The sequence below is a fragment of the Felis catus genome, chromosome E3, assembly GCF_018350175.1.
Source record: "Felis catus isolate Fca126 chromosome E3, F.catus_Fca126_mat1.0, whole genome shotgun sequence".
NCBI lineage: Eukaryota > Metazoa > Chordata > Mammalia > Carnivora > Felidae > Felis > Felis catus.
The window spans coordinates 24,439,980-24,465,347 of record NC_058383.1 but is presented as its reverse complement, the minus strand read 5'-3'; the positions used below and the strand labels follow the sequence as shown (position 1 = coordinate 24,465,347).

At 40.6% G+C, this 25,368-nt stretch overlaps 2 protein-coding genes across 10 annotated transcripts in view; one reads left to right on the top strand and one right to left on the bottom strand.

Annotated features, from left to right (window-relative positions):
* Nucleotides 1-25,368, top strand: part of LDAF1 (lipid droplet assembly factor 1) — a 67,562-nt gene that overhangs the window by 32,313 nt on the left and 9,881 nt on the right. For 7 of the 9 annotated variants that reach the window (XM_023247041.2, XM_045048194.1, XM_045048197.1 and 4 more), the window contains one exon: nucleotides 13,955-14,090. In XM_023247041.2, coding sequence (XP_023102809.2) covers nucleotides 13,955-14,090 — 136 coding nt within the window. Of the gene's footprint in view, nucleotides 1-13,954; nucleotides 14,091-22,941; nucleotides 22,973-25,368 lie in introns of those variants that run through there. The other 2 variants (XM_045048201.1, XM_045048200.1) reach the window with 2 other exon arrangements.
* ZP2 (zona pellucida glycoprotein 2) lies at nucleotides 18-12,174 on the bottom strand. The gene is given in 18 exon segments (NM_001009875.1): nucleotides 18-186; nucleotides 991-1,074; nucleotides 1,671-1,767; nucleotides 1,842-1,977; nucleotides 3,572-3,761; nucleotides 4,139-4,263; nucleotides 4,366-4,457; nucleotides 4,541-4,728; nucleotides 5,393-5,519; nucleotides 6,334-6,515; nucleotides 6,617-6,713; nucleotides 7,463-7,627; nucleotides 7,781-7,822; nucleotides 8,623-8,775; nucleotides 10,375-10,469; nucleotides 10,856-10,939; nucleotides 11,882-11,970; nucleotides 12,064-12,174. Coding segments are annotated over 18 exon segments (2,151 nt in total). The 5' UTR covers nucleotides 12,126-12,174; the 3' UTR covers nucleotides 18-43.

Sequence of the window (25,368 nt, the reverse complement as noted above, 5' to 3'; positions counted from 1 at the left end):
TAAAAAGCAAGTAGCTTACTTCAACCATTTTATTTGAAAATCCTTAGTGATTTATCATGGTTCTGTTCTTGCGCAGGTAGGTGATGAAGCCTAGCGTTGCCACGAGGCCTGCTAAGGCAGCCACAGCTACCACAGTCTTAAAAGCAACATATCCGGCAGCCCCATACCCTTTTGAGTCCACCACATCTGGGAAGAAAGCAGACATTCAGGTCTTAAGATCATTTCAAATCTCAAGGCTTAAGTTCAAGCCTTAGGCTCCCCAGAGAAGTTAAATTATGCCTCTAATGTCTCCTTTGGGAAGCTTGCAATAGAGTATTTAGTCTTACTCTTTGAGCCAACCTCCTCCTCCACAATTCAGAGATGACCTCGAATGTACAATTTCTTACACTGTCTTAAGTCCCTAACAAAACTTGCAATTTCCAATTTTAAGCCTAAAATTAAGACCATTTGTGATGAGGATATGGGATATGACCAGGAACACCATCTAGTACAGACTCAAATTTGGCAGTGGTAAGGCACATTCATTCTGATCTCATAGTTTCACTTCTAGAAAGATATCCTGAATTTGTTTAATTGGCAAAGATTTAAGAGTATTCTACTGTGACATTATTGACAGAGCTTGAAGTAACCTACAGGTCCTTGATTGAGGACTGTGGCTAAACTACAGCTGTATGCATGCAGTACTATGTAGCTGTTAGCTGTGAGGTGCCCTCTGTACAGATTTAAGTGTTTAAGTGTAAAATCATAGAAAGCAGGTAGAAAATATGATTCCACTTGTGTTAAAGGGAGATTTTTTTTTAAGGGGGATTTTTGGAAGAGTACACAAGAGACTTAATGAAGTATAGCTAGGAAGAGATACTCCTTTCTCTTCCTTAGAGATTCTTTCACTGCTTAGAATTACTATAATCATGTATTACTCATGTATGGTTAAATTCAACATAAAAGGTATGAAATTGAGTTCAGGAAGTACCCTAAGCTTTAGCTCCATACCTCTGAGTGAAGAGCTATCTGACAGCAGGAGGATGGGTCCTGGAAGACTCACTATCATTTTCTCTTCTTCAGTGGTGCCTGTGGCTGGAGGGAGAAATTGGCATTTGTGTCTGTCTGACCTCTGAAATAGCGTGTAGTAGAGAGGGGTGTTGATGGACTCTTTTGAGCACATCTCCATCGAGTCCCCTGTTCTATGTGGGTTTTCCCCACCTTTGCAGGAGAGGACATACACCTTAGGGTAAGAATAGGATAAAATCTCTGAGAATATTCAAAGATTAAGTTCCGAGTCAACCTGGACTCCAGCATAGTAACTTTTGGGAGTCATGTTTGTAAAACATCAGGCTCCAGAACATGTATAAAACCAAATTTGCCCATAGTCTTATCAAGAACTGGTCATCTCAGTCTTATTCTATTGGCAGGGCAGACTGGGCTAAGAAGGTTTCTTGGAACTGAATGAAGAGTCTCAATCAACCCCCCTCCTTTTTTTCTTTTAACTTTTTTTTTTTCATGTCAACTCTTCACCACACTTGGGGCTCAAATTCACATTCCTGAGATCAAGAATTCCATGCTCTAGCAACTGAGCCATCCAAGCACCCCGAAGCCCTTATTCTTAGTTTCTAGTTCTATAAAGACCAGTCTTGCTTTGATAACTCATGGCAAAAAGGACTTCAAGTTATTACCTCTCCTGTGTCTGAATGACACAGGGCAAGTCACGGAACACAGAGGGGAGTCAGCAGACAGTCGACTGCAGATTAAGACACTGCAGTGGAAGTAGACCTGGGGATAGAAGAAGAGTTAAGTGGAACTGATGCACTCACTTTTGACTTGTCCCAGGTGACTTAATCACTTACCAGACTAGAAAGCACTTGGGCCTCTGATACAAAGGCAAAGGTCTTCACATCAAACCTCCGATAGTGAGTAGGATAGGTCACAGAGGAGCCAACTGGATGGAAGGTGGTTCTGTGGTTGTCCAGGTTGTATTCACAGCTAGGAGGCACACATCAGCAAAGATTATCAGCTTCATTTTCCCTGAAGTTTAACTCAACATCTGCCCATATTCAGCTATGTGTATTCAAACACTTTCAGAATTGTTCTACCTTCTACCTGTACATTTTTTTTTACTATACTTCTGACATAGCGTCTCCACCAATATTAAGTCATGAGTTGTATATGCTAGTTCTGTTTTTCGAAGATGCATTAGTAAAATTTAAGTACCTATTTGTTTGCCAGCTAAACTTATCAAGAACCTCACGTTTTATATGTGTGTTTTCATCGGACATTGGCTTAATCCTTCCATACTCATCTGAGTACCTATTTTATCCCAGGCAGTTTGTATAGATCAGGGACAAGGAAAGTAGAGAATTGGGGTGCCGGAGTGGCTCACTTGGTTGAGCAACCAACTTTGGCTCAGGTCATGATCTCATAGTCCAGGAGTTTGAGCCCCACATCAGGCTCTGTGCTGGCAGCTCAGAGCCTGGGGCCTGCTTTGGATTCTGTGTCTCCCTCTGCCCATCCCCCCTCACTTCTCTCTCTCCTCTCTCAAAAATAAAACAGTAAAAAAATAGAAGAGAACTACTGCTATTTTAACTCTGATCATACCAGAGGTTGGTAGCTGTAGAGAAAATCTTATGTTAGGTGGGCTACATGTAGTCCTGGACCAAGAGTGTACCTGGAGTTTAAGAGTTTAGGAACAGATTCTAAGGGCTTCAAGGAAGATAATCTATGGTTTCTATACAGATGAAGACCCTTGAGGGCAGAGCTGGGAGGACAGCCACCAATTCACATGTGTCTAGTCACAGCTTCAGAGCATTATGGCTCGAGTCAGATAGGCATTTAAATCCCACTATTTACTACATCTTATTTTGGCTAGTCATTTAAGCAGCCAGCTTGGGTTTTATCATGAAGTGGGGTGGCTAGTGTCTTTTCATAGCGTGAGGAGGTTCAACTAATGCATGTTGAGTACATAGCACCTTGCTTGGAACATGGGTGAATAGGAACTGGCAATCTCTTCTCTCTAGATCAAAAGTATTAGAGCCTGGCATCCTTGGAGAGGAACCCATTCTTTTATTTATTTATTTTTTTCAACGTTTATTTATTTTTGGGACAGAGAGAGACAGAGCATGAACGGGGGAGGGGCAGGGAGAGAGGGAGACACAGAATCGGAAACAGGCTCCAGGCCATCAGCCCAGAGCCTGACACGGGGCTCGAACTCACGGACCGCGAGATCATGACCTGGCTGAAGTCGGACGCTTAACCGACTGCGCCACCCAGGCGCCCCGAACCCATTCTTTTAGATTCAAGTTTAAGAGCAAAATGTATCATCCTACTGGACCAATGACTGGTTACTAATGAGTACCAAAATCAGCACTTTTGTGACCTAGTGCTCTTCTGAAACCCTAGAGGGTTTTATCTTCTCACTGGCCTTTTTTTTTCCTAAACTTTTTAAAAGTAATCTCTACACCCAACACGGGGCTCACACACAATCCTGAGATCAAAAGTCACATGCTGAACGGAGCCAACCAGGAGTCGCTTCACTGGTGTTTTGATTAGCTGAGCTACCTTATCTATAGAGAATACCTACCCATCCATGATAATATTCCACTGGGGGACGGAGGCTGGGTCCATCGTGGGTGTTGCCCAGCAGTCATCTAAGACCAGCTTGATGTTGGGGTCAGACCTATTTAGGACTCTCACTTCCAGATAAATTGGTTGGCGGAGGTATCTCACCACAGGGTATTCCTTCTCCCCATAAGGTTGGAGGTAGGATTTATCTGAAATGGAATTGAGACCTCTTCAGTATTCAAGTGGTTGATGGTTGCAATAGGAGCTAAAGCATCACTAATGTTCCATTAGTCTGGCATCATCACAAAGTTCAGGTTAGGGAAGATTTACCTCAAAGGATTTCAGCAGGTTTTTTTAAATTTTTTTTTCAGTGTTTTTTTTTTTTTTTTTTTTTTTGAGAAAGTGAGGAGGTGAGCAAGGGAGGAGTAGATAGAGGGAGACAGGATCCAAAGCAGGTTCTGCACTGTAAGCAGAGCAGGGCTGGAACTCAGTAACTGTGAGATCATGACCTGAGCCAAAGTTGAACACTTAACCAACTGAGCCACATAAGTGCCCCAAGCAGATTTTTTAGGTTGTAACATCTCACCTGGGTAGGTTTGCAGCATTAAGGCAAGTGGACCTGGCCTCACTGAGGCCTCTGGAGGAGGAAGACTTTGGACTCTGGTATTTATTAGCAGGTCACCTTTGCTGTAATGGCACTGCACTGTCATTCTGTAAGACATTAGGGGAGGGGCAAGGTGGTACAGAAGAATTTTAGGTTAGGATCCTGCTTGAATTTCATCTGGAGCTTAACAAGTAGCAATTTAATCATACCTGAATTCACTATCTCTAGAAATTGTGCTTGGAGGAAGATCCGCCCAGACAGCATGTATTTCATTTTCATAGATGACTTTGCCTTCCTTGAACTTAAAGTTGGATAAAGATTAGAAGCTACTAACAAGTGACCTCGAAGTCAAGCCCTAGCATTCCATAGTCTGCCAGCACTAACCTTATGTCTTGTCCCGCATCCATTCAGGGGTATGTGAAACAGAATCAGCCCTTGAGATGCAGCCTGGAAGGTAGGTTGGCAGGATGAGTCTCCCACCCTTAGGGTTTCTAAGTTGAGAGCTGGTTTTGTCTGGTGACTGTAGACCTTTATGTCCATAAACCCATCCTGAGTACACAGGTCACCTGTAACTAGATGGTGGTCAGAGTTTAAAGTAGTTTGTCTGCCAGGTGAATGGTATTTACCAATACTGAAGTGCAGATGAGAACATCTAGGAGAAACCCTTGAGGGGCTGAAGTTATTCATGGATCAGATTATGGCTTAAAGTGTAATGCCTTGTATCATCATGTCCCTTATTTCAAGACTCACAAATCCTGAGTGGTTTGGGGAGGGCAAGGATGGAGGGTAGTGGATGCAGGAGCTAGTTTTCTCATTGGCTGGACTGGATACAGGTTAGTAAATAAGAAGCACAGGGGCAGAGGCAATACTTAAGAAATACCTACTCCCTGTTTTTGAGCCACTTAGCAGCATTTGGGGGAAGTCTTTTCAACTTTTGTAGCCCTTATAGTTACAGGTTTGGATCAATCTTATTTAGATGGTGGGCTCAGGCTCCTAAGCCACAATATATCCAGGCTACTTAAACATGGATCCCTTATACATACAGGTACCTATCACTGTCTTTTGGAGAGCTTATCTACTTAGGATGCTGTTTTAGTAGCTATACTGAGATTTCTGATCTGATCAGTTTCCTCAGTAGAAGCAATACAGAGTCCGAACTTCTGTACCCATTCTGACCTACAGAAAGGCTAAGGGAGAAATAATGTAAAAAACCATTTTTCTTGGAAATGTTTTTACCTATAGAAACTGGTGACTCACAGACACACTCAGGATAAAGCACCGTGGATATAGTCTCTTGATTAAAGGCAAAGGTCAGCTTGAGTGAAGCTAAGTAGAACTGATAGGGTAGGCATTTTTCAGAGAACTGCAAAGAGAGAGGAATATAAATTAGCAGCCACAGCCTTGGGGGCCCAGAACAGTCCCAGTGAAGCAGGAAGGAAGTACACTGAATACCTGTAGGGCACACTCTAGAATTAATCTGGATTCCCTTCAAACCACAACAAGCAAGATCCTATCACTTCTCCAGATCAGGATGCTTTCCTAGGCAGGAAATTTATTGCTTTAAACTCATGCCCTGAAATACCCAGCTCTGCATGCTCTTTGTACTTTTCACTGAAGCCTGAATTTACAGATCAAATTCCAAAGAGTGGAGTGCTCTGCCAAGCTAGGTCTGATTAATCAAGCATTCTACAAATGTTGTCAGATGTTATTGCGAAACACACTACCCCAACCTAAGATTACTCTCTGGTGTCCCTGGCAATTCCATCAGTCAAGACTGGCCTCCAAGTTAACAGTTCAGGACACTTTTGTTTGGATCAAACTGTCCTGCTTTTAGTAGGGCATAGGAGGGTTATCAGTAACAACTTATAATCAGTTCGATGAGCTGAGTTACACACACACACACACACACACACACACACACACACACACACACACAATGAAACAAAAAACCCCACACAGGAATACTTCCATTGCAGCGGTTTAGGAGGCTGTATATTTCAGAGTAAATTTCAGTTACTGGAGAATTCGCTTAGGCCAAGTGATCAAATGAGGCCTTCGATTTTGCATCTATTCTACTGACAGTTTATGGACCAGTCATGAACTGTATCAGGGTTATTTAACGACTGTGCTTCAAGTCTGGCTTCCTTTAAGCCTAGCTGTTCATGATAGGAACATACTTCCATTTTGAGAAGAGTTTTGCTGAAGTGCAATGTCAAGCCACTTGATTCTTCTTTATCAATCCCATTGTTGTGCAGCTGGCTTACAGCAAAGTTCCTATTTTCAGAGCTCACAGATTTTAACTTCCCAGGAAACTCTGGTATGGTCAGAGTCACATGTGTGGCATTACAGGTCACAGCATCTAGAAGGAATGGCCAACACAATGCCCATGATCAGCTTTAAGCCCCTAGAACAGTGTCTCCCACAACTGGAGTTGCCCCTTCCTGTATGTCAGGGCCTTACCTGACATACAAAGCACTCGTGTTGTTAAGATGATCTTCTGCCCAAGAGATTCATGTATCAACTTCAGAGGCACCATGTAGAGGTGACTGTTACCTTGCTGAGGGTGGGGTGGGAAGAGAACATTTTTCCAACATTGGTTTACTTGAATTTCTTACAAATGCTCTAGGAGTCATCAGGGCAAACATATACTCAAGTATTGGGCACTATTTTGGCCCAACTAGAATTTAAGCAGTTTGTCCAATGACTGTTTATCAAATGTTCTAGTTTTTAAATCTTATGTCTCCTAACCTCTGGCCAGTCAGTATTGTCTACTGGTAGGACCTATACGTCACTCCTAGGCAGATGTGAACAAAAGCTGGTTTTATCTTAACAGCATTCAGAGAAAATGTTTGTAAAACTCAGCAATCTGTTTATATTCTATGTGTGACAGGACTGTTCTTGTTAAAATGGCTGACATTTAAGCCCTTATCTGCTAGGACCTGTTTAAATTACTTTCACACATTAACTCATTTAACTTCATGTCTTCATTGTTGGCCCTCAAAGCACCAATTTCTACAAGCAACCATTGTTCTATGATGTTTAACAACAACATCTTAATTGCTCAAAGACCTTCATGGTACCCTAGATCACATAGAGTAGATCTAGATAGATCTATGGGAAGAACACATCTGTTTTGTTCATCCTTTTATCTTTCATACTCAGTGCAGCGCCTAGCACATGGGAGGCATTAAGATACCTGTTCAATCAATTGTATTCTCAGTTATTTTGAAGACATGGTTGAGACCACGCTTAGACTTAGAATATTGGTCTGTCCTTTGGTAGTGGTACAAGAAGATTCATACCTACCATGTAGTGAGTCACTCCAGTGGCATTGAATGACACCTGGAAGGTGATCTTGTGGTTATCAAACAGGATATTGTATCCTTGTCTCAAGACATCCTGAAGAGTCAGAGTTTTGGCTTTTGTACCATCACCAACCTCAATGCTCCATCCCATCGGATTCTTGATATCCTAAAGATACAAGTTTGATTTAGAGGGCTGGTGCTCACCTTAACTCCAAGACTATTTGTCTACTTAATATTTTAATCAAGATTGAAGTTAGGTCACTTCTACTATAGAACTAAAGGTTACTTAGGTCTGTAATTTAACAGGTGACTTTCATACCGTATTTTCATCAGCCAGGCCAGGAATGACATTAAAGGTAAACTAGAAAGAAAAAGTAAAGAAACCATGATGTGAGGCTTTGATTTGGCAGAGAAGGTTTCTGAAATCATGCCACCTGTCAATATGTGTAGAACACCCAGAGCAACGGCTGTGTACTTCTACCAAGAGGTCTGGTTGTGGAGTAAGAAGAGGCACAAGTCCAGTCATGAAAACTAGCTGTGCCCTTAGACATCATTTCATCTCCAGGCTTCCGATGACAAAAAGCAATTGCAAGATCACAACTCTCCTCCAGTTTTAAATTGGGACACTAAGTTCTTAGATGCTCATTTTTTCCCTTTGTCCACAGCAATCAAGCATTCAGTCAAGTCATGCCTTTTTATCATTGTTATAATCAAGGATGAATTTATTTTTCCATTGTTGATATTAGTTATGTCAGACTATAAAATCCCAGAGTAGGAGATTGGGCTATTTTGCTTTTTTACTGTATCTTAGCATCTGGCACAAAACCTGGCACATCATGGGCATTCAATTTGTCACATGTTTTTTAATGTGATTGCAGCTACCAATGTAATCCTTTCTACTGCCAGGTATGATGTGCTGAGCACTGTATATACCTTCTCAGTTAATTCTCAGGGCCATTCTTTGAGTTAAGTACTATTGTCTCCTGCTTAAGACTTGGAAACTAAGACTCAATATGGTCAAGAAATGAATCCAAAGCCACATCATCAATTAGTGGTGAATACCAGATTGTAATCCTGATCCTGTTCCTAACACCAGCTCTGTGTAGACCACCCCATTTCCCCTGCAGTAACAATGAGAAGCCATCAGTCTGCTTCACTCACAGACATGGAATCCTTTGTGCAGATAGTGGATCCTGCATGCTCATGGGTTTCTTCTGCTTGCATAACTGGACAGTTGATCTGATACATCAAACTGTTATGTCTTGAAGCAGCATTGTGGTCCTTGAGTCTGATGATCATCCGGTGCTGGCCAAGCTGTGTGCAAAGGCATAGTAACAACAGTAAGTGCTGGTACCTTGGTGGGAAAGGTGATTCCAGAAGACCATTGGATCCAGCTGAATGGCCAGACTCTTGAGGTTACTAGTACCACAGGTTCTGGAAAGTAACCATTCCTATACAAAGATAGGCTATAGCTAGTGCTTTCAAATATCCTAGGTAAGACTCCTGTCTTGGCAGAAAATAGTTTATTGAGCTTCAGGGATTAGAGTTCAGGTTTTGATTTGACATTTACCTTTGAATATCGTGGTTCCAGCTAATTTGGCACCTCTGCCCAAGTCAAACAAATATTGAGCACGTATTTATCAGCTATTGTTTGGGTGCTAGACAGGGCCATCTTTGGTATTTTCCCCTCGTTCAGGGAACTCAGTCTCAAGCAAAGGACAGCCACCTTTTTTCTATTAACTATTAATAAGTATTTTAGGATTTTAAGGCCACATACCATTTCTAACATGTACTTTTTAAGTCTTTAAAAACCATCCTTAGCTCAAGGACTATCACACACATGCATACATGCACATCATGGGCTCAATGTGGCCATCCACAGTTTGTAGTTGGCAGACCCTTGGTCTACAGCAAACTCTAGCCTCTCTCCAAGTTGGCAGAGGCCATCTCCGAAAGGAAAAATTAATTACTGGAGGATTTCACTGCAGAGTTAGATCAAGTAGCCAGTTAAGTATGCAGATTTCTAAACTGTACCTTAGACCTAAGTCATCAACTTAGATCAATGAACTAAGTGTATACAAAGTTCCCCAAGTGATTCTTGGCTACTTGACAGGTTTCCTTTACTGCTCCCAATAACCTTGATTGGGCAGTACTGTTGCTTGGCAATAGAGAAAACCCTATTGCTCAGCTGCTGCTTGCCTTCCAACACCTGTTTTTATAGCATAGCAGTTCTCTTTGCCAGCACCAAAATAGCCTTCAGTTGCCCATGGAGGTTACTGATCAGAATAACCCGTTTTAAACATTTGTTGTATCTTACTGCTGTGCCAAGTTCTTCATCTGTATCTTATTAATTTTTAGGTGCCCTGTAGAAAAGGTACCATAATCCTCCTTTTGCAATGAGCAAGCCAAGGCTTAGAAAGGTTAGTTTACTTGCTCAAGATCACAACTCGAGAGTGGCAAAGCCAGAACTCATACCAAGGCCCTAACTTCAGGGTTTTTCATTTTCAGCATTATTGACATTTCAGGACTGGTAATTCCATGTTAAAGGGAGCCACCCTGTGCAATGTAGGCTTTTTAGCAGCAACTGTGGCTTGTACCTGCTGGATGCCAGTGGCAGACAGCCCCCTACACCAGTTGTGACAGCCAGTAAGGTCTTCAAAAGGTCTCCAAACATTGCACAATGTCCTCTTGGAAGACAAAACTAAACAACTCCCCCCAAGCCCCAAAAACAGTAACAAAAACCAACCAACCAACCAACCACCACCACCACCACCAACAACAACAACCACCACCAACCACCCTTGATTGAGAGTTACTGCTCTACTCTAAAGCCAAATCCTTAACTAGTAGGGTTACTATTAGTAACTACTAGGTTACTATTTCCCACCATCACTCCTCAAAACTATTACTTACCGTTCTTCTGGTACAGGTCTCATATGGGGCCTTTAAGGTGAGATTTTCTGGATCCAAGATGTAAGTGCAGTTCAACAATTCAAAACTAAAGGGATCTATAGAAGCCAGAGCAAATGGCCAAGAAGTACATTACAGTAACAAAGTAAACCAAAGCTACATAGCCAAGAGTATCAATCCATTTCTAAGCTCCATCATTTTACTTTTTATTGTCCCAGATGGGTGATAGGACCCAAGCTTTAAAAGATGCTGTGGTTTGCTACTAAAGATTTCTCAGGAAATTCTGAGATAAGACAGGTTTCTAAGGCAAGATGAGGTCTCTCACTCTTACTGGCATCATGCAAATCAGGGACCCCTGTGGCATCATGGGAATTGGGTGTCAGTTACTCTAAAGTTTGCGTACTCTGCTCACCTGAAAAATAGGGCTAGCCTTGAACTAAGAGCTTTCTACTAAGACTAAGATAAGAATATACACATTACCTACCCACCACAGATGTATGCCATTTTTTGGTGCCAAAATCACTTGGAAATTCCACTGCCATTCTAGTTTCATAGCAAGTGACAGTACCTGAAGAGGAAAGGAAAAGTTTGGGGCCTCCTTGAGCTGCAGGAGGCAGGATTCCTAAACTTATGGAGTCACCTCTCCAACAGGCATCAGGGAAGAATACCACTTGCAAGAGGCAAACTTTGATCCCTACCTTCAGAGAGCTCACAGATTGGTGGCAAAGACATAACTAAAATGCAAGTTACCAACTGTAGGGAAGTTGTCAGTTAAATGCCTGGGGCTTTCTGGAACTCTCCAAAGTTAAGCCCAGAATAGGCCCCAGAACAGGGACCAGGCTAGAACCTTGACAATGATGCTGACAGAGGTGGGGATGGTAGGTCTGTGAAGAGCTGGAGAACAAATGTTCTATCTAAAGACTTTTCAACTTGAAGTTTAAAAAATGCCCAACATGGGGTGCCTGGCTGGCTCAGTCAGAAGAGCATGCAAGACTCTTGATCTTAGGGTCCTCAGTTTGAATCCCGTGTTAAGCATAGAGATTACTTAAACTTAAAAACTTCACCCTACATAAGCCCAAGAACACTTTTTAAAGGCTAAATTCTACCTATAATATGCTATTTTACATCCCCTTGCCCACGTGAAAGTTTAAAAAACTCATAAGCAGAGCAGCTCCAGTTTTGTCTGTCATGTTGATGCTTTCCTTAAGCATAAGCTTGTGTTGAAAAGGACTACCCTTAAAGATGGGGATTTAGTGTTGTGTTCTGCTGTTTTGGGGGTACCGTAAAGCTTGAGGCAGTAAGGGAATAAAAACTAGTGTAGGTGTTTTGCAACATCTTTTCTTTAGCTAGTATAACAAGTCATGGGTAAGTAATAGCAAAATCTACTGACTTGATCAAACTAAGAAACGGGGTAAGTGGAGATTGTGGCCCATGTTAATGTTCCCTGGCCATCTAGCTGCAACCTGTTTGAAAGATGCTAAGGGCATTTCCCCTCACCCAACAGACATACCTGGGAAGACAGGATTCACCAACTGCAAAACACCTATGGAATTCACTGAAGTCACGAGGATAAAGAGTAGAAAAAGTGACCTGTAGGTGCTAGAAGGAGATTGGGGAGAGAGTTAAGGAGGAATGAGCTTTAGCAAACAAGGCCATTGTGTCTGTCCCTACTCTGCTGCCAGAATTACTCACCTCCAATCTGCATTAAACCAGCTTGAAGGACTCCCACTATCTCCTTTCTGTCTGGAGCCCATGGCCAAAAGTATCACCAAATCAACCAGATAGAGGAATGGGTTGTTCTGTGCTTTTTTTATAGCAGAACATAGAACATGACCCCGCCCTCTCCCCATTGGAGACACCTGAGTTTTCTCCAGCTTTCTCACCTGAGAGGAGGGATTTGGGACAGGAAGGACTTTCTGGAAGGCCTGAAGGAAGCATAATTCTGCCCTTCCTGATTTGCCTTTGGGTTATTCTACCAGCTTCTCTGTGGGCCAGCCATGAAACCAGAGGTCACTAAAATTGGCTCCAGGTGAATGAATTGGTGTTTTTCTCCATAACACTGGGCAAAATTAGTATCTTTTGGGAAAAATACAACTCCAGTGTAGAGTGAAAGAGGGTGGTGGATTTTATTGAAGAAAGAACATCTCTTGTTCATACCATGTTCAAGTAACAAACCTTTCCTTTAAGTAACCCCTAGTTTCCTGGCTGTTATCACTACCTTGGCAATGTGCATGAAGTACCTTTACAAAAAATGATGATATATTATTTCCCCCAAGTATAAAAATTTAAATTAACTGCAAAAATTCAGACAATTACAGAAGGATATAGAGAAAAGGAAAAAGTCACCTGTAATCTTGCCACTGCTAATATTTAGATATATAGCTTTATGGGCTTTTTGTACAAACACCACACACAAAAACCAATAACCTGGGATCAAAGTTTAGGTAATGTTTTGTAACCTGATTTTACGACTTTACATGACATGGGCATTTTATATGTCAAACATAAAGATCTCCATTACCATTTTTAAGATTGCATAGTATTCAATGTCCAGATAAATCAGCCTTTATTCCTAATGATGGACATTACAAAGACTTCTAATTTTTCATCATCATAAACCATAATACGATGGACATTCTTGTATATTCCCCTGACTAACCCTTGGTAAGTAGAAATTCTGGGTCAAAGAGAGTAACGTTCTAAATAATAACGTTATAGTGCATACCAATTGAGAGTTTACACATGGGGAAATTGAGGCAAAGCAACTTTGCCCAACCTATTAACAACTGAGTGTCAGAGCCAGGTTGAAGACTCAGATTTTGTAAGGCCCAATCAAGATATTTTCAGCATCTCTTACTGCAATTTGAGATACCTAGATTTCTGCAGTCATGTTCGAATTCTGTGCAAGTGGCGGGGTGGCACTTGTAATTATTGATTTATGGTGTTGTCTTTGTAGTGTAACTTGAGGGGTAATCTCTACTCCCTGTTACAGGTGTCTGAAATACCATTGTAGGTTAGAGCAGTGTTTCCCCAACTTTCTTGATCAAAGGATTACATGGGGCTCTCATTAATAGCACACATTCCAGGCTCTCACCCAAAAGCTGCTGAATTGGGCTCTCCAGGGGAGGGTCCTGAGTTAATGTACTATTTAACAAGCACCACAGGTGAATCTTATGATGGAGAAAATTTGGCACGTACTTGGAGGGAAGGCACGAAAATGAGTGATTGTTAGTGGTCAACCTCTTCAATGGGAATTAACCCATTATGTTATATGGAATTGGGGAGAGGGAACAAAAGCCAGGATAAGCACGTTTCTGGGATTAGAGACAGTGAGAAGATTTAGATTCCAAGCAGAGGCATGGTAGCAATAGTTACTCCTTTTCTCTGAAGCATATTTTCCAAAAAGTGACAACTTTTCTGCAAATGTGAAGGTAATTTCCTACCATGATTGTTAAGACTGTGATGGGAAGGCCGTAGAGGATGCAGTGTGGAAGCAAGGTTCAGAGACTGATGTGTCGCTCCACTTTCCCAGGCCCCACCCCCAGGTTCGCTTCTCTACCAATATTGTGCCTTTTCTCCAAAGTAGGAGGTCTTGCCTTGGAAAGGACAGATTTGATCCCAGCCCCAAATTCGGGGTTCTGGGAGACTAAGGGCAGCACAAAAGCCCTGAGCAGGAGGCATGGAGAGAAGGAGGACCACTGTGGGAACTGGCAAAGGTGGTGAGTACACCAAAGACTAATTTCTTTTATTTCTTTATTTCTTTATTATTTTCTTTATTTATTTTTAGGGTATACTTTTTTTCTTTTCAATGTTATTTATTTATTTTATTAAAAAAAATTTTTTTTTAACGTTTATTTATTTTTGAGACAGAGACAGAGCATGAATGGGGGAGGGTCAGAGAGAGGGAGACACAGAATCTGAAACCGGCTCCAGGCTCTGAGCTGTCAGCACAGAGCCCAACGCGGGGCTCAAACTCACGGACCGCGAGATCATGACCTGAGCCGAAGTCGGCCGCTTAACCTACTGAGCCACCCAGGCGACCCTTATTTATTTTTTTAATAGATGAAATTTATTGTCAAATTGGTTTCCATACAACACCCAGTGCTCATCCAAACAGGTGCCCTCCTCAATGCCATCATCCACTTTCCCTTCCCTCCCACCCCCCCATCAACCCTCAGTTTATTCTCAGTTTTTAAGAGTCTCTTGTGGTTTGGCTACCTCCCTAACTTTTTTTTTTCCCCTTCTCCTCCCCTATGGTCTTCCCTTAAGTTTCTCAGGATCCACATGAGTGAAAACATATGGTATCTGTCTTTCTCCGTATGACTTATTTCACTTAGGCTACCACTCTCCAGTTTAATTCACATTGCTACAAAAGGCCATATTTCATTCTTTCTCATTGCCAAGTAGTATTCCATTGTGTATATAAACCACAATTTCTTTATCCATTCATCAGTTGATGGACATTTAGGCTCCTTCCATCCGATTCAGTGATCCGCTTCGGGAGGGGCCCTGCGGTAGGGGGAGGGAGTCAGACCCAACGCTGGAGGGATGGATCCGCAGAAGCACAGTGTTGGGTGTTTGCGCGGTGCAAGCAAGTTCCCTGGCAGGAACTGGTTCCCTTTGGGATTTTGGCTGGGGGATGGGCGAGGGAGATGGCGCTGGCGAGCGCCTTTGTTCCCCGCCAAGCTGAGCTCTGTCGTCCAGGGCTCAACAACTCTCCCTCCCGTTGTCCTCCAGCACTCCCTCTCTCTGAGCAGAGCTGTTAGCTTATAACCTTCCAGATGTTAAGTCCCGCTTGCTGTCGGAACACACTCTGTCCGGCCCCTCCGCTTTTGCAAGCCAGACTTGGGGGCTCTGCTTTGCCAGCGGGCTGCCCTTCCGCCCCAGCTCTCTGTGTAGTGCTCACTGCCTCTCTGCCCTTCCTACCCTCTTCCCTGGGCCTCTCATCTACACTTGGCCCCAGAGAATCCATTCTGCTAGTCTTCTGGCGGTTTTCTGGGTTATTTAGGCAGGTGTGGGTGGAATCTAAGTCCTCCTGCGCCGCCGTCTTCCTTCGCGACTAATTTCATTAGCACTCTTTGTGCTAATGACTACATGGTATTCCCTCTACTCTCTGAGTGGGTCTCTACCTGATGGTCCTGAGGTCACTTCTTACTTGCTCATCACCAGGCATTTCTTGAAGGGAGTTTTAAGTTGTTATGCATAACAAGGCAGTATTGTTGCCTCATTTGAGCATGTGCCCTCCTTCTGAAATACAGTTCTTATAAATAACAGTTTACAGTTCTTTTTCTTTTATGTTTACATATTTATTTTGAGAGGAGGGTGGAGGAGGGGCAGAGAGAGAATCCCAAGCAGGCTCCACACTGCCTGGACCCTGACGTGGAGCTTGATACCAAGAAGCATGTGAGACCATGACCCGAGCCAAAATCAAGAGTTGGACGCTTAACCAACTGAGCCACCCAGGCATCCCAACAATTTACAATTCTTAAATTCCAAGCTTGCTTGCTGTCTTATTTTATACAATATAAACATATTAAAAGACAACCTAAATGTCATCATCAGATTGTTAGGTAAGTATGAATATCTTCAAATTCTAAAATGCATCTGGATTCATGTGGATCTATGGATGGTAATATTAAAGATGGCCACAATAAAATTGGAGTTTTGGAGTTGTATAATTAATGTTTTTATATTGTACTTAAAAAAAGAAAAAAAAAACCTGTGTATGTCTATACATTTTTGTGTCTGTGTATATAAATGTATATTTGAATTGAAAGTACAGGAAGGATGGGGTGCCTGGATGGCTCAGTTGGTTGAGTATCTGACTCTTGATTTCAGCTCAGGTCATGATCCCAGGACCATGGGTTCGAGCCCTGCATCAGGCTCCTCGCTGAGCATGGAATCTGCTTAAGATTCATTCTCTCTCTCTCTCTCTCTCTCTCTCTCTCTCTCTCTCTCTCTCTCTCTCTCCTCTCTCTCCCTCTCCCTCTCCCTCTCCCTCTCCCTCTCTTTCTCCCTCTGCCCTTCTCCCCTGCTTCCATGTGTGTGCTCTCTCTCATGGAAAAAAAGTCCAGAAAAGTATTTCCAGAGAGCTAATTGTGTGACCCAGGGGAAGAGACCGTGCAGATATACAGGCAGTCAAGCCTAGTCCAGCTATGCCGGCCATTTACAACAATTGTTGGTTCTGGTTTGTCTGTGCTCTTCTTCTACTACTGGTTATAAATATATGCACAATATTATCCATAGGAATACGGAGGTGGGGAACTCCTGTTTTACTGACTCTATTTTTTTTCTGTATTGATTGAGTTGTCTTGGTGACAAAACAACCAATTAAAATAATTTTAAAGTGCAAACAGAAGTAACAGTAAATCTGAGTGGTATTTAAGTGATCAATAGAAGGTATACAATCAAAGGCCCATGGGTTCAAACTTCATGATATAAAGGTATAGCACCCAAGTGAGTGGATTTGGTACGTGAGGCTTCCAAAGTCCATCTCCCTAATGTAAAATGAAGAAATTACACCTAAGAGGTTTAGTAACTTGCTCAAGATCTTACAGAAAGTTAGCAGCAGAGATCCAGTAAGGAATCAGGTCCTGATGTCCATTCCCAAGCTCTTTCTAATTCATTATGATTTTCCCTTTCTCTCTCTCTCCCCGTGTGTGTGTGTGTGTGTGTGTGTGTGTGTGTGTGTGTGTGCGCATGAGGAGGTGTTTTAAAACTCTGCTTCTCTTGCAGATCAGTTAACTTTAGAAGTACAAGATGGCATTAATTAGAATTTAGCAGTATAAGATAAATAAGAAATCTAGAAACTTCTACCAGCTATGCTAATATAGCTTAAAATAGCTTTCAAATGTCAAATATGAATTTAACTTAGGAAAACAAGATAGATTATGTCAATGAGAATGTTCTTTAACATCATATGGTAATTCCTTTAACAGTGTAACTATACAATATTAATATCATTTTCCTCTTGGGATCTTTAGACAGATCCAAGTTGAATAAACCTCTTGATAGTCATGGGCTCAGAAAGAACTAGAACAAAGGCATACAAGACTTCATTGATCTGTAAATATAAAGATAGGGCAGCTTAGGTAAATGGATGACAGAGAAGGCTCAGAAGTTCTAAATAAAAACCCATTTATATAAAAGTATTATTACAGATTACTCCATAGCTAGTAAAGAGTGCAGTAGTTACCACAGAAATAGAGAAAAGGTTTTCTTGGCAATGCAGCACATTACTTTTAGTTGATAGAATATATGTTAAATATTAAAGTTCTGAAGCTGATGTGAAGATTTGTTGTAAAAGTCACAATCTTCCACCCCTCCCTGTATTCCCATCCCTTGCAGTGTGCTTCGAGGTCTGTTTCTTCCTGTGTCTTCACTTCCCCCTTGAGTCTGGCTGGTTTGGCCAACAGAATGTGGTAGAACTGGCACTATGCCAGTTCTGAGCCCAGTTCTTGAGAGGCCTTGTACTTAGAGATAGATCCTCTAGCTTAACTTAAAATGAGATCTTTAGGGTGGGCCCTAATACAATATGACTAGTGTCTGTAAGAGAAGAGGAAATTTGAACAGAGATGTATACAGAGGGAAGACAATATGAAGACACAGAAGAAGATGGCCATCTATAAGCCAAGGAGAGAGGCCCCAAAAAAGATCCTTCCCTCATAGCCCTCAGAAGGAACCAACCCTGCTGACACTTTGATCTTGGACTTCTGACTTCCAGAACTGTAAGAAAAAAATTCTGCTGATTAAGCCACCGAGTTTGAGGTACTTTTTGGGGCAACCCTAGAAGACAAATACACATTCTCAGATTGAAAGACAACTCTGTGTGACTATAAAATATATACTCTTTTTACTGAACCATGATGAAGGATAGGACCAAAAAAACCCAAAAACCCAAAAAACAAAACAAAACAAAAAGCCAGTTCCTTGTTGTTACGGAGAAGAAAAATGCAAAGGAAAGAGAAGGTTTAAGAAAATGCAGTTATTATACATTTATGATTGACCTAAAGAAGGGAGAGAGTTCCTTCCTTTCTTTTTTTAATTAAAAAAATTTTTTTAAACACTTTTATTTATTTTTGAGAGACAGAGTGTGAGCAGGGGAGGGGCAGAGAGAGAAACACACAGAATCAGAAGCAGGCTCCAGGCTCCAAGATGCCAGCACAGAGCCTGACGTGGGGCTTGAACCCACCAACTGTGAGGTCATGACCTAAGCTGAAGTCGGATACCCAACCAACTGAGCCATCCAGGCACCCCAAGAGTTCCTTCCTTTCTACTAGTAGTACTGCTACTTCTGCTTGACTTCAGCTTCTACTTCCAGTGGGACTACTACTAATTTACATTCATTGAGTACTGACTACAGACCATACATTGTGTGAAGTAACTAATTACTTGCATCAGCCCTGTGAATAATATTACTTGCAATAACTCTGTGGGGTTTTCTCTTCATTTTACTGGTGAGGAAATTGAAGCTCAGAAGTAATCTGCCCAAATTAATGGTGGGATTTAATTTCTGGGTTAGTGTCTGTCAGTCTCTGACTTAAGAATCTGTGTTCTTAGCTATTACCATACTAGGGCTTTGTTTCAACATAATGCATGCTGCTCACAATTGCATAGCTTCCAGTCCAACTATCAGCTTTAAGAGTGGTGAATGGTTTTGATGGTATTTGATGATCTGCTAACAGGCACCATAACATCCCTTCTTTGTGGTAAATTCTATCTTGAAACAAAATGGCAGCTAATACAGGTTTTCCAGTGATCATTGTTCTTACAACTTTTATACGAACTTAAGCTTTGAGTGAGGACTTGGTCATATGATTTTATTGATTGAAATCTTCAATTCACAGAGCCAATAATAATTAGAAAGGAGTAAGGGCAAAAGAAAAAGGAAATTTGTCTAGATAACAAAGCCAGTTGATTCAAGTGCAGAATTTAAATTCGTAGCCCCTGCTTAGACTATCCAGTATTCACATTTTAAAGAATTTGTTTTTGGAAACCTTTATAAAACTCTCCACTGTTACAATGTAATGCCATCTGGGATTTAGCATTTATAAAATATGCAGTTAAGAGATGCCAAGAGATTCTTCATGCAAACCAGATGGTACAATAACAGTTCTGTCTGTGTTTTTGGCAGAAAAATAGGGCTTTGAATGGCTTGAAACTTATGTGAATAAATTAAGCCCAATCAATACTTCAGGGACATTATAATTTCAATAGTCAACTTACCCACCTAAATATTTTCATAAATGTTTTCATTTAGAGAGGAAAAAAACAAAAGGGCAGACAGTGGTTCCTTTCATTGCCTCATGTTTGTATTTAACAATGTTTCTAAGAAAAACACCACCAGTGACCTTCAATGTGGGAAAGAAAGTTTCTCTGTATTTTGAGTGATATATGTGTTTAAATGAGAAGCAGGGTTGTTGAATCTCTTTTGAAGAGGAAAAATCCACATCAAATAGGTTGAAGAGTTTTGTTGCTGTGCTCGAGAGGAAAACGTACATAAATAACTAAGTGACATTTTCTGAGTAATGGACTTAAAAATGTCTTTACCTCAAATGGTTTGTTTCTCACAAACCCAAGTCCAGCACATACAGTAATGTGTTAATGACGCCTATTCTGTCCTTGCTTACTTCCTATAAGTTCCATGTAACAATAGGACTTCTGTAATCCTTTATAATTTTTTTTTACTTTCTGTTAATCCTTTTATTTTCATTAAAATTCATAATAAGATGCTCATTAGATGAAACAATCTTGTTAAAAGCAACGTTCTGCTTGGATCTTTTCTTTTTCCTTATTAGGTAAAAATGTGCTTCCCTACCATACAAGTGAATTTCCTCTATAATTAGGCGTAAATAGCTTTGGAGAACAAATACAGGCTGCTTTTGAAAACCAGGTCTCTTGGGTTTAGGGGGCAATCTCGTTAATAAAAATAAGTGTTTCTGGGCTTCACATTGAATTTCTTTCCCAATTAGCAGTGAATGGTTTTTCAGAACAAGGAAGAAGTTGGGTTTCCACTTTGTTGGCATTGGTTTTTCTTGGGGGTAGACTGGAGGTATCAACTACCACTAATCTTTGTTCCTTCCATCTCTCTCTCTGAGCAAAGGAACACACAAGACTCTGTTTTATAGATAGGTCAGAGTCCTAGGTAAATTCTCCATCCAAGGGCTACTACTTCCTTTCATCCAGGATTAGACTCCATGGTAGATGGACAGTTGTTTACAACATCAAGCTGTCAGGTGGCAAGAGAGACTGCAAAATTATAAATACAACAATGAAGAATGGACAATGCCATTGCTTTGTGGGGAGGAGGAGACCCTTTAGGGGGAGAATCTTTCTAAGTGTTGCCCCTGGGGGTGCCAATTAACCCTGTTTTCTCTGGGTCATTGGCAGAAAGAAGTGGTGTTTGGGTCTAAGGGGCTCTCAAAGTGAAATGGTTAAATGCATGGGGTGTCAGGTAATAAATGAGTTTTTAAGAAAACAAAGGAGGAAATAAAGCCTACCCCCTCTGAACCTAAGTGGCAGCAGAGGGACATAGAAGTCACTAGCAAGAGTTTCTAAAGTTATTCTAATATTGCAGGTGTATAGGGAGATGGGAGCAGGACAGGGTTGGTTACAACAGGAAGGTGATGAGCACCTGACTTACTCTGGATATTTAAATGGACATTTAAATCTGACCCTTAAAGTCTATCAACCAGTGTGTAGGGAAGATATTCTTTTCTGACCTTCAAAGAGTCCAATAGCATACTGTTGGGGCAGATTCAAATACTTATTTCCACAAGGCCAATACTGTCAAAACATACAGTCAAAAGCCACAATTGCCCCATAATTATCTAGACTCCTGATGAGCAGTTAGTGCCTAAATTATATGCAGATCTGTCTTAGGTATTTTCATTAATCTCTGCCCTTACCATCTCCTACCAGTTGTGTCTCTCCTTTGTACTTTGAGAAGTACAGTAGAAAATAAGAAAAGAGACCAATTACTAAGTTTTAGAGCTCTCTCTCTCTAACTGCACTCTTAGCCACAATCACATGGTTTCTTGGCTCTTCCAGTTTGTAAAACCATACTTCACAGTTTGCAAGGAATTTTATATCATTTCACCTTTACTACTGTAAGTTTAGATGATAATATGATCATGAGCAATATCCTCCAATTTTATTCACAAAGAAATGGAAACTCAAATAGATGCAGTAAGTTCTTCCAGAATATATGGACTTCAGGTCTTCTAGGTCTAATTTCAACCCTCTCTGTCAATCTCCTCTTGAGGGAATGGTGTAAGGAGGATCTTCAAGTTCAGGATCTGTTTCTGCTTCACCTCACCTTCCCAACACACTCTTCTTTTTTTTTTTTTTTTTTAATTTTTTTAACGTTTATTTATTTTGAGACAGGGAGAGACAGAGCATGAACAGGGGAGGGTCAGAGAGAGGGAGACAGAATCTGAAGCAGGCCCCAGGCTCTGAGCTGTCAGCACAGAGCCCGACGTGGGGCTAGAACTCATGGACTGCGAGATCATGACCTGAGCCGAAGTCGGCCGCTTAACCGACGGAGCCACCCAGGCGCCCCCCCCAACACACTCTTCTTTTAAGGAAGGGGTTTTCCCAAGGAAATGCCAAAGGGTGCCAGGATATTTAAATACCATTTAAAAATATTAAAACAAACAGCTCAGGTGTCTTACCATTTCACAGGAGAGTTTGAGTCCAAGTCATGAGTGCTACTGGAGTTGAGAAACTCTTCCTTCTCCTCCATTTCTAACCCTTCTTCCTATATGAATGATTGCTCTGTCCTCCTTTATCTTTGCTTCCATCCTTATCTTTATCATTCTCCTTCTCCCCATCATTATCACATTATCTTTATCATCATCTTCATCTTGTAACAGACTCCTCGTTTGATTGGCACTTAGCTTTCTATAAGCTAATAATATAGTTTATAATTATATACACGATAATTAATCGATCTTTGAGAAGCCCTCTGTCAGATTATATATGATTTTCTATTTTAGAATATATTCATGAATGTAATTGTGTCTAAATTAAAGTAGCTCATGAAAAAATTAGTTGTTCTCACAGTATCCATAATCACGTTTGAATATTTCACTCTCTGCAGTCTTAAAAAAATTCTTTTTCCCTCCTTACAAATAAATAATAGTGTCCTCCAGGTTGCTTCTACAGCTTCTACTGGTTCTCATAGAAACCAGAAAAAGGAACAAACATTGACTCTTGGAGCTAATTATCGTGAGAAACTTGCAGATGAAAGCTTTGTGCTTTCTCAAAGTTGACAGATAATTTATCTTGGAATAAAGGCTTAGACAAAAAGAGATAAGAAGAATAAAGAGTTATAGACTTTGAAAATCGATCTTCCTCACCTCAATTCCATGGACTATTATCCAAACATATTAAAGGTTTTGTAACAATATGGGAAATACTTATGGTGGATTAAAGAGAGGAAAAGACAATGCAAAAATGTATGTATTTGATGATAAAAACTATGTAAAATATATACTTCAAGAGAATATCTATACAGTTTATCAGTTGTATCAGGCGAGGGGTTCTAATTTTATTGCTGTGTCTTCACAGGACATGGTCTGCATGAAATCTATCATTTGATACTTATTGAGGCCTGCACTGATTTTATTAGGTGGGCAATTTTTTTTTTCCATATATGAAGTTTATTGTCAAATTGGTTTCCATACAACACCGAGTGCTCATCCCAAAAGGTGCCCTCCTCAATACCCATCACCCACCCTCCCCTCCCTCCCACCCCCCATCAACCCTCAGTTCTCAGTTTTTAAGAGTCTCTTATGCTTTGGCTCAAAGAGAGCTTTGGCTCTCTTCCACTCTAATCTCTTTTTTTTTTCCTTCCCCTCCCCCATGGGTTTCTGTTAAGTTTCCCAGGATCCACATAAGAGTGAAAACATATGGTATCTATCTTTCTCTGTATGGCTTATTTCACTTGTCATCACACTCTCCAGTTCCATCCATGTTGCTACAAAGGGTCATATTTCATTCTTTCTCATTGCCACGTAGTACTCCATTGTGTATATAAGCCACAATTTCTTTATCCATTCATCAGTTGATGGACATTTAGGCTCTTTCCACAATTTGGCTATTGTTGAGAGTGCTGCTATAAACATTGGGGTACAAGTGCCCCTATGCATCAGTAGTCCTGTATCCCTTGGGTAAGTTCCTAGCAGTCCTATTGCTGGGTCATAGGGTAGGTCTATTTTTAATTTTTTGAGGAACCTCCACACTGTTTTCCAGAGTGGCTGCACCAATTTGCATTCTAGGTGGGCAATTTTTATAAATATTTCTGTGTACTTGAAAAGAACACGCTTTTTCTATTGAGTATAGAGTTATACATAGGATTGTTAAGTCAAGCTTTTAATTGTGTTCAAATATTTTATATTTTTACTAATCTTTAGCCTAATATATATGTGTGTGTGTGCGTGTGTGTGTGTGTATGATATACAGAGGGTGAATTAACATTATCATTATATGTATAATATTAAGAGAGTTAATTAAAATCTCCTACTGTGATTGTGGATTTGCTCTTTCTGTTCCAGTTCTATTATTTTTTGTTTTCTCTATTTGGGGGCTATGTTATTAGGTACACACAAGCTTAGGACTATTATATTTTGTTGATGAATTGTTCCTTTCATCATCTCTCTTTATCCCTAGTAATTTTTTGGCTTAAACTATATTTTGTCTGATATAAATATAGATATACCATTTTTTGTCAGTATTTTCTTGATAAAACTTTTCCATTTTTTGCTTTCAATCTTTCTGCAATTTTATATTTTAGCTGTGTCTGTTGTGAATAAGATATAGCTGGGTCTTCCAACTGGTGAATTTTGTCCATTTACACTTACCTGTTTTACAGAGATATTTGGACCATGTTTTTGGTCTTACATTTTGTTCTTTATTTGCACTAATTTTTCCATGTTTTCCTCCTTTCCTTAAGGTGGGAGTTTAAGTTATTGATTTGAGATATTTCTCTTTTTTTTAATACAGGCATTAAAAACTGCTAATTTCTCCCCCAAGCTCTGTATTATTTAATGTTTACATTTTTTATTTTTATTTTATTTATTCTCAAGTTAACATACAGTGTAGTCTTGGAGTAAAATCCAGTGATTCATCACTTACATATAACACCCAGGGCTCATCCCAACCAGTCCTATCCTTAATGCCCATCACCCATTTTCCCCACCCCTGACCCCCATCAGCCCTCAGTTTATTCTCTTTATTTAAGAGTCTCTTATGGTTTGCCTTACTCTGTTTTTATCTTATTTTTCCTTCCTTTCCCCTATGATCATCTGTTAGGTTTCTCAAATTCCACATATGAGTGAAATCGTGTGATATCTGTTTTTCTTTGACTGACTTATTTCACTTAGCATAATACCCTCCAGTCCCATCCACACTGTTGCAAATGGCAAGATATCATTATTTTTCATTGCTGAGTAGTATTCCACTGTGTGTGTGTGTGTGTGTGTGTGTGTGTGTGTGTGTGTATACATACATATATATATATATAACATCTTTTTTTTAATGTTTATTTATTATTTTTGAGAGAATGAGACAGAGTGTGAGTAGGTGAGGAGCAGAGAGAGAGGGAGGGGACACAAAATCCAAAGCAGGCTCCAGGCTCTAAGCTGTCAGCACAGAGCCTGACATGGGGCTCGAACTCATGGACGGTGAGATCATGACCTGAGCTGAAGTCAGACACTTAACCAACTGAGCCACCCAGGCACCTCATATATACCACATCTTCTTAATCCACTCATCAGTTGATGGACATTTGGGCCAAGCTCTGTTTTAAAATTCTGAGATGTTGTGTCTTCATTTTCATTCAGTTCAAAATAGATCTGATAAAGGATTTTTGTTCAATATATATAAAGAACTCTTATAACTCAATAATAAGATAATAACCCAGTGAGAAAAATGGGCAAACAATTTAATAAAGATAAGATGTAAGAATGGCTAATAAGCACATGAAAACGTGCTCAA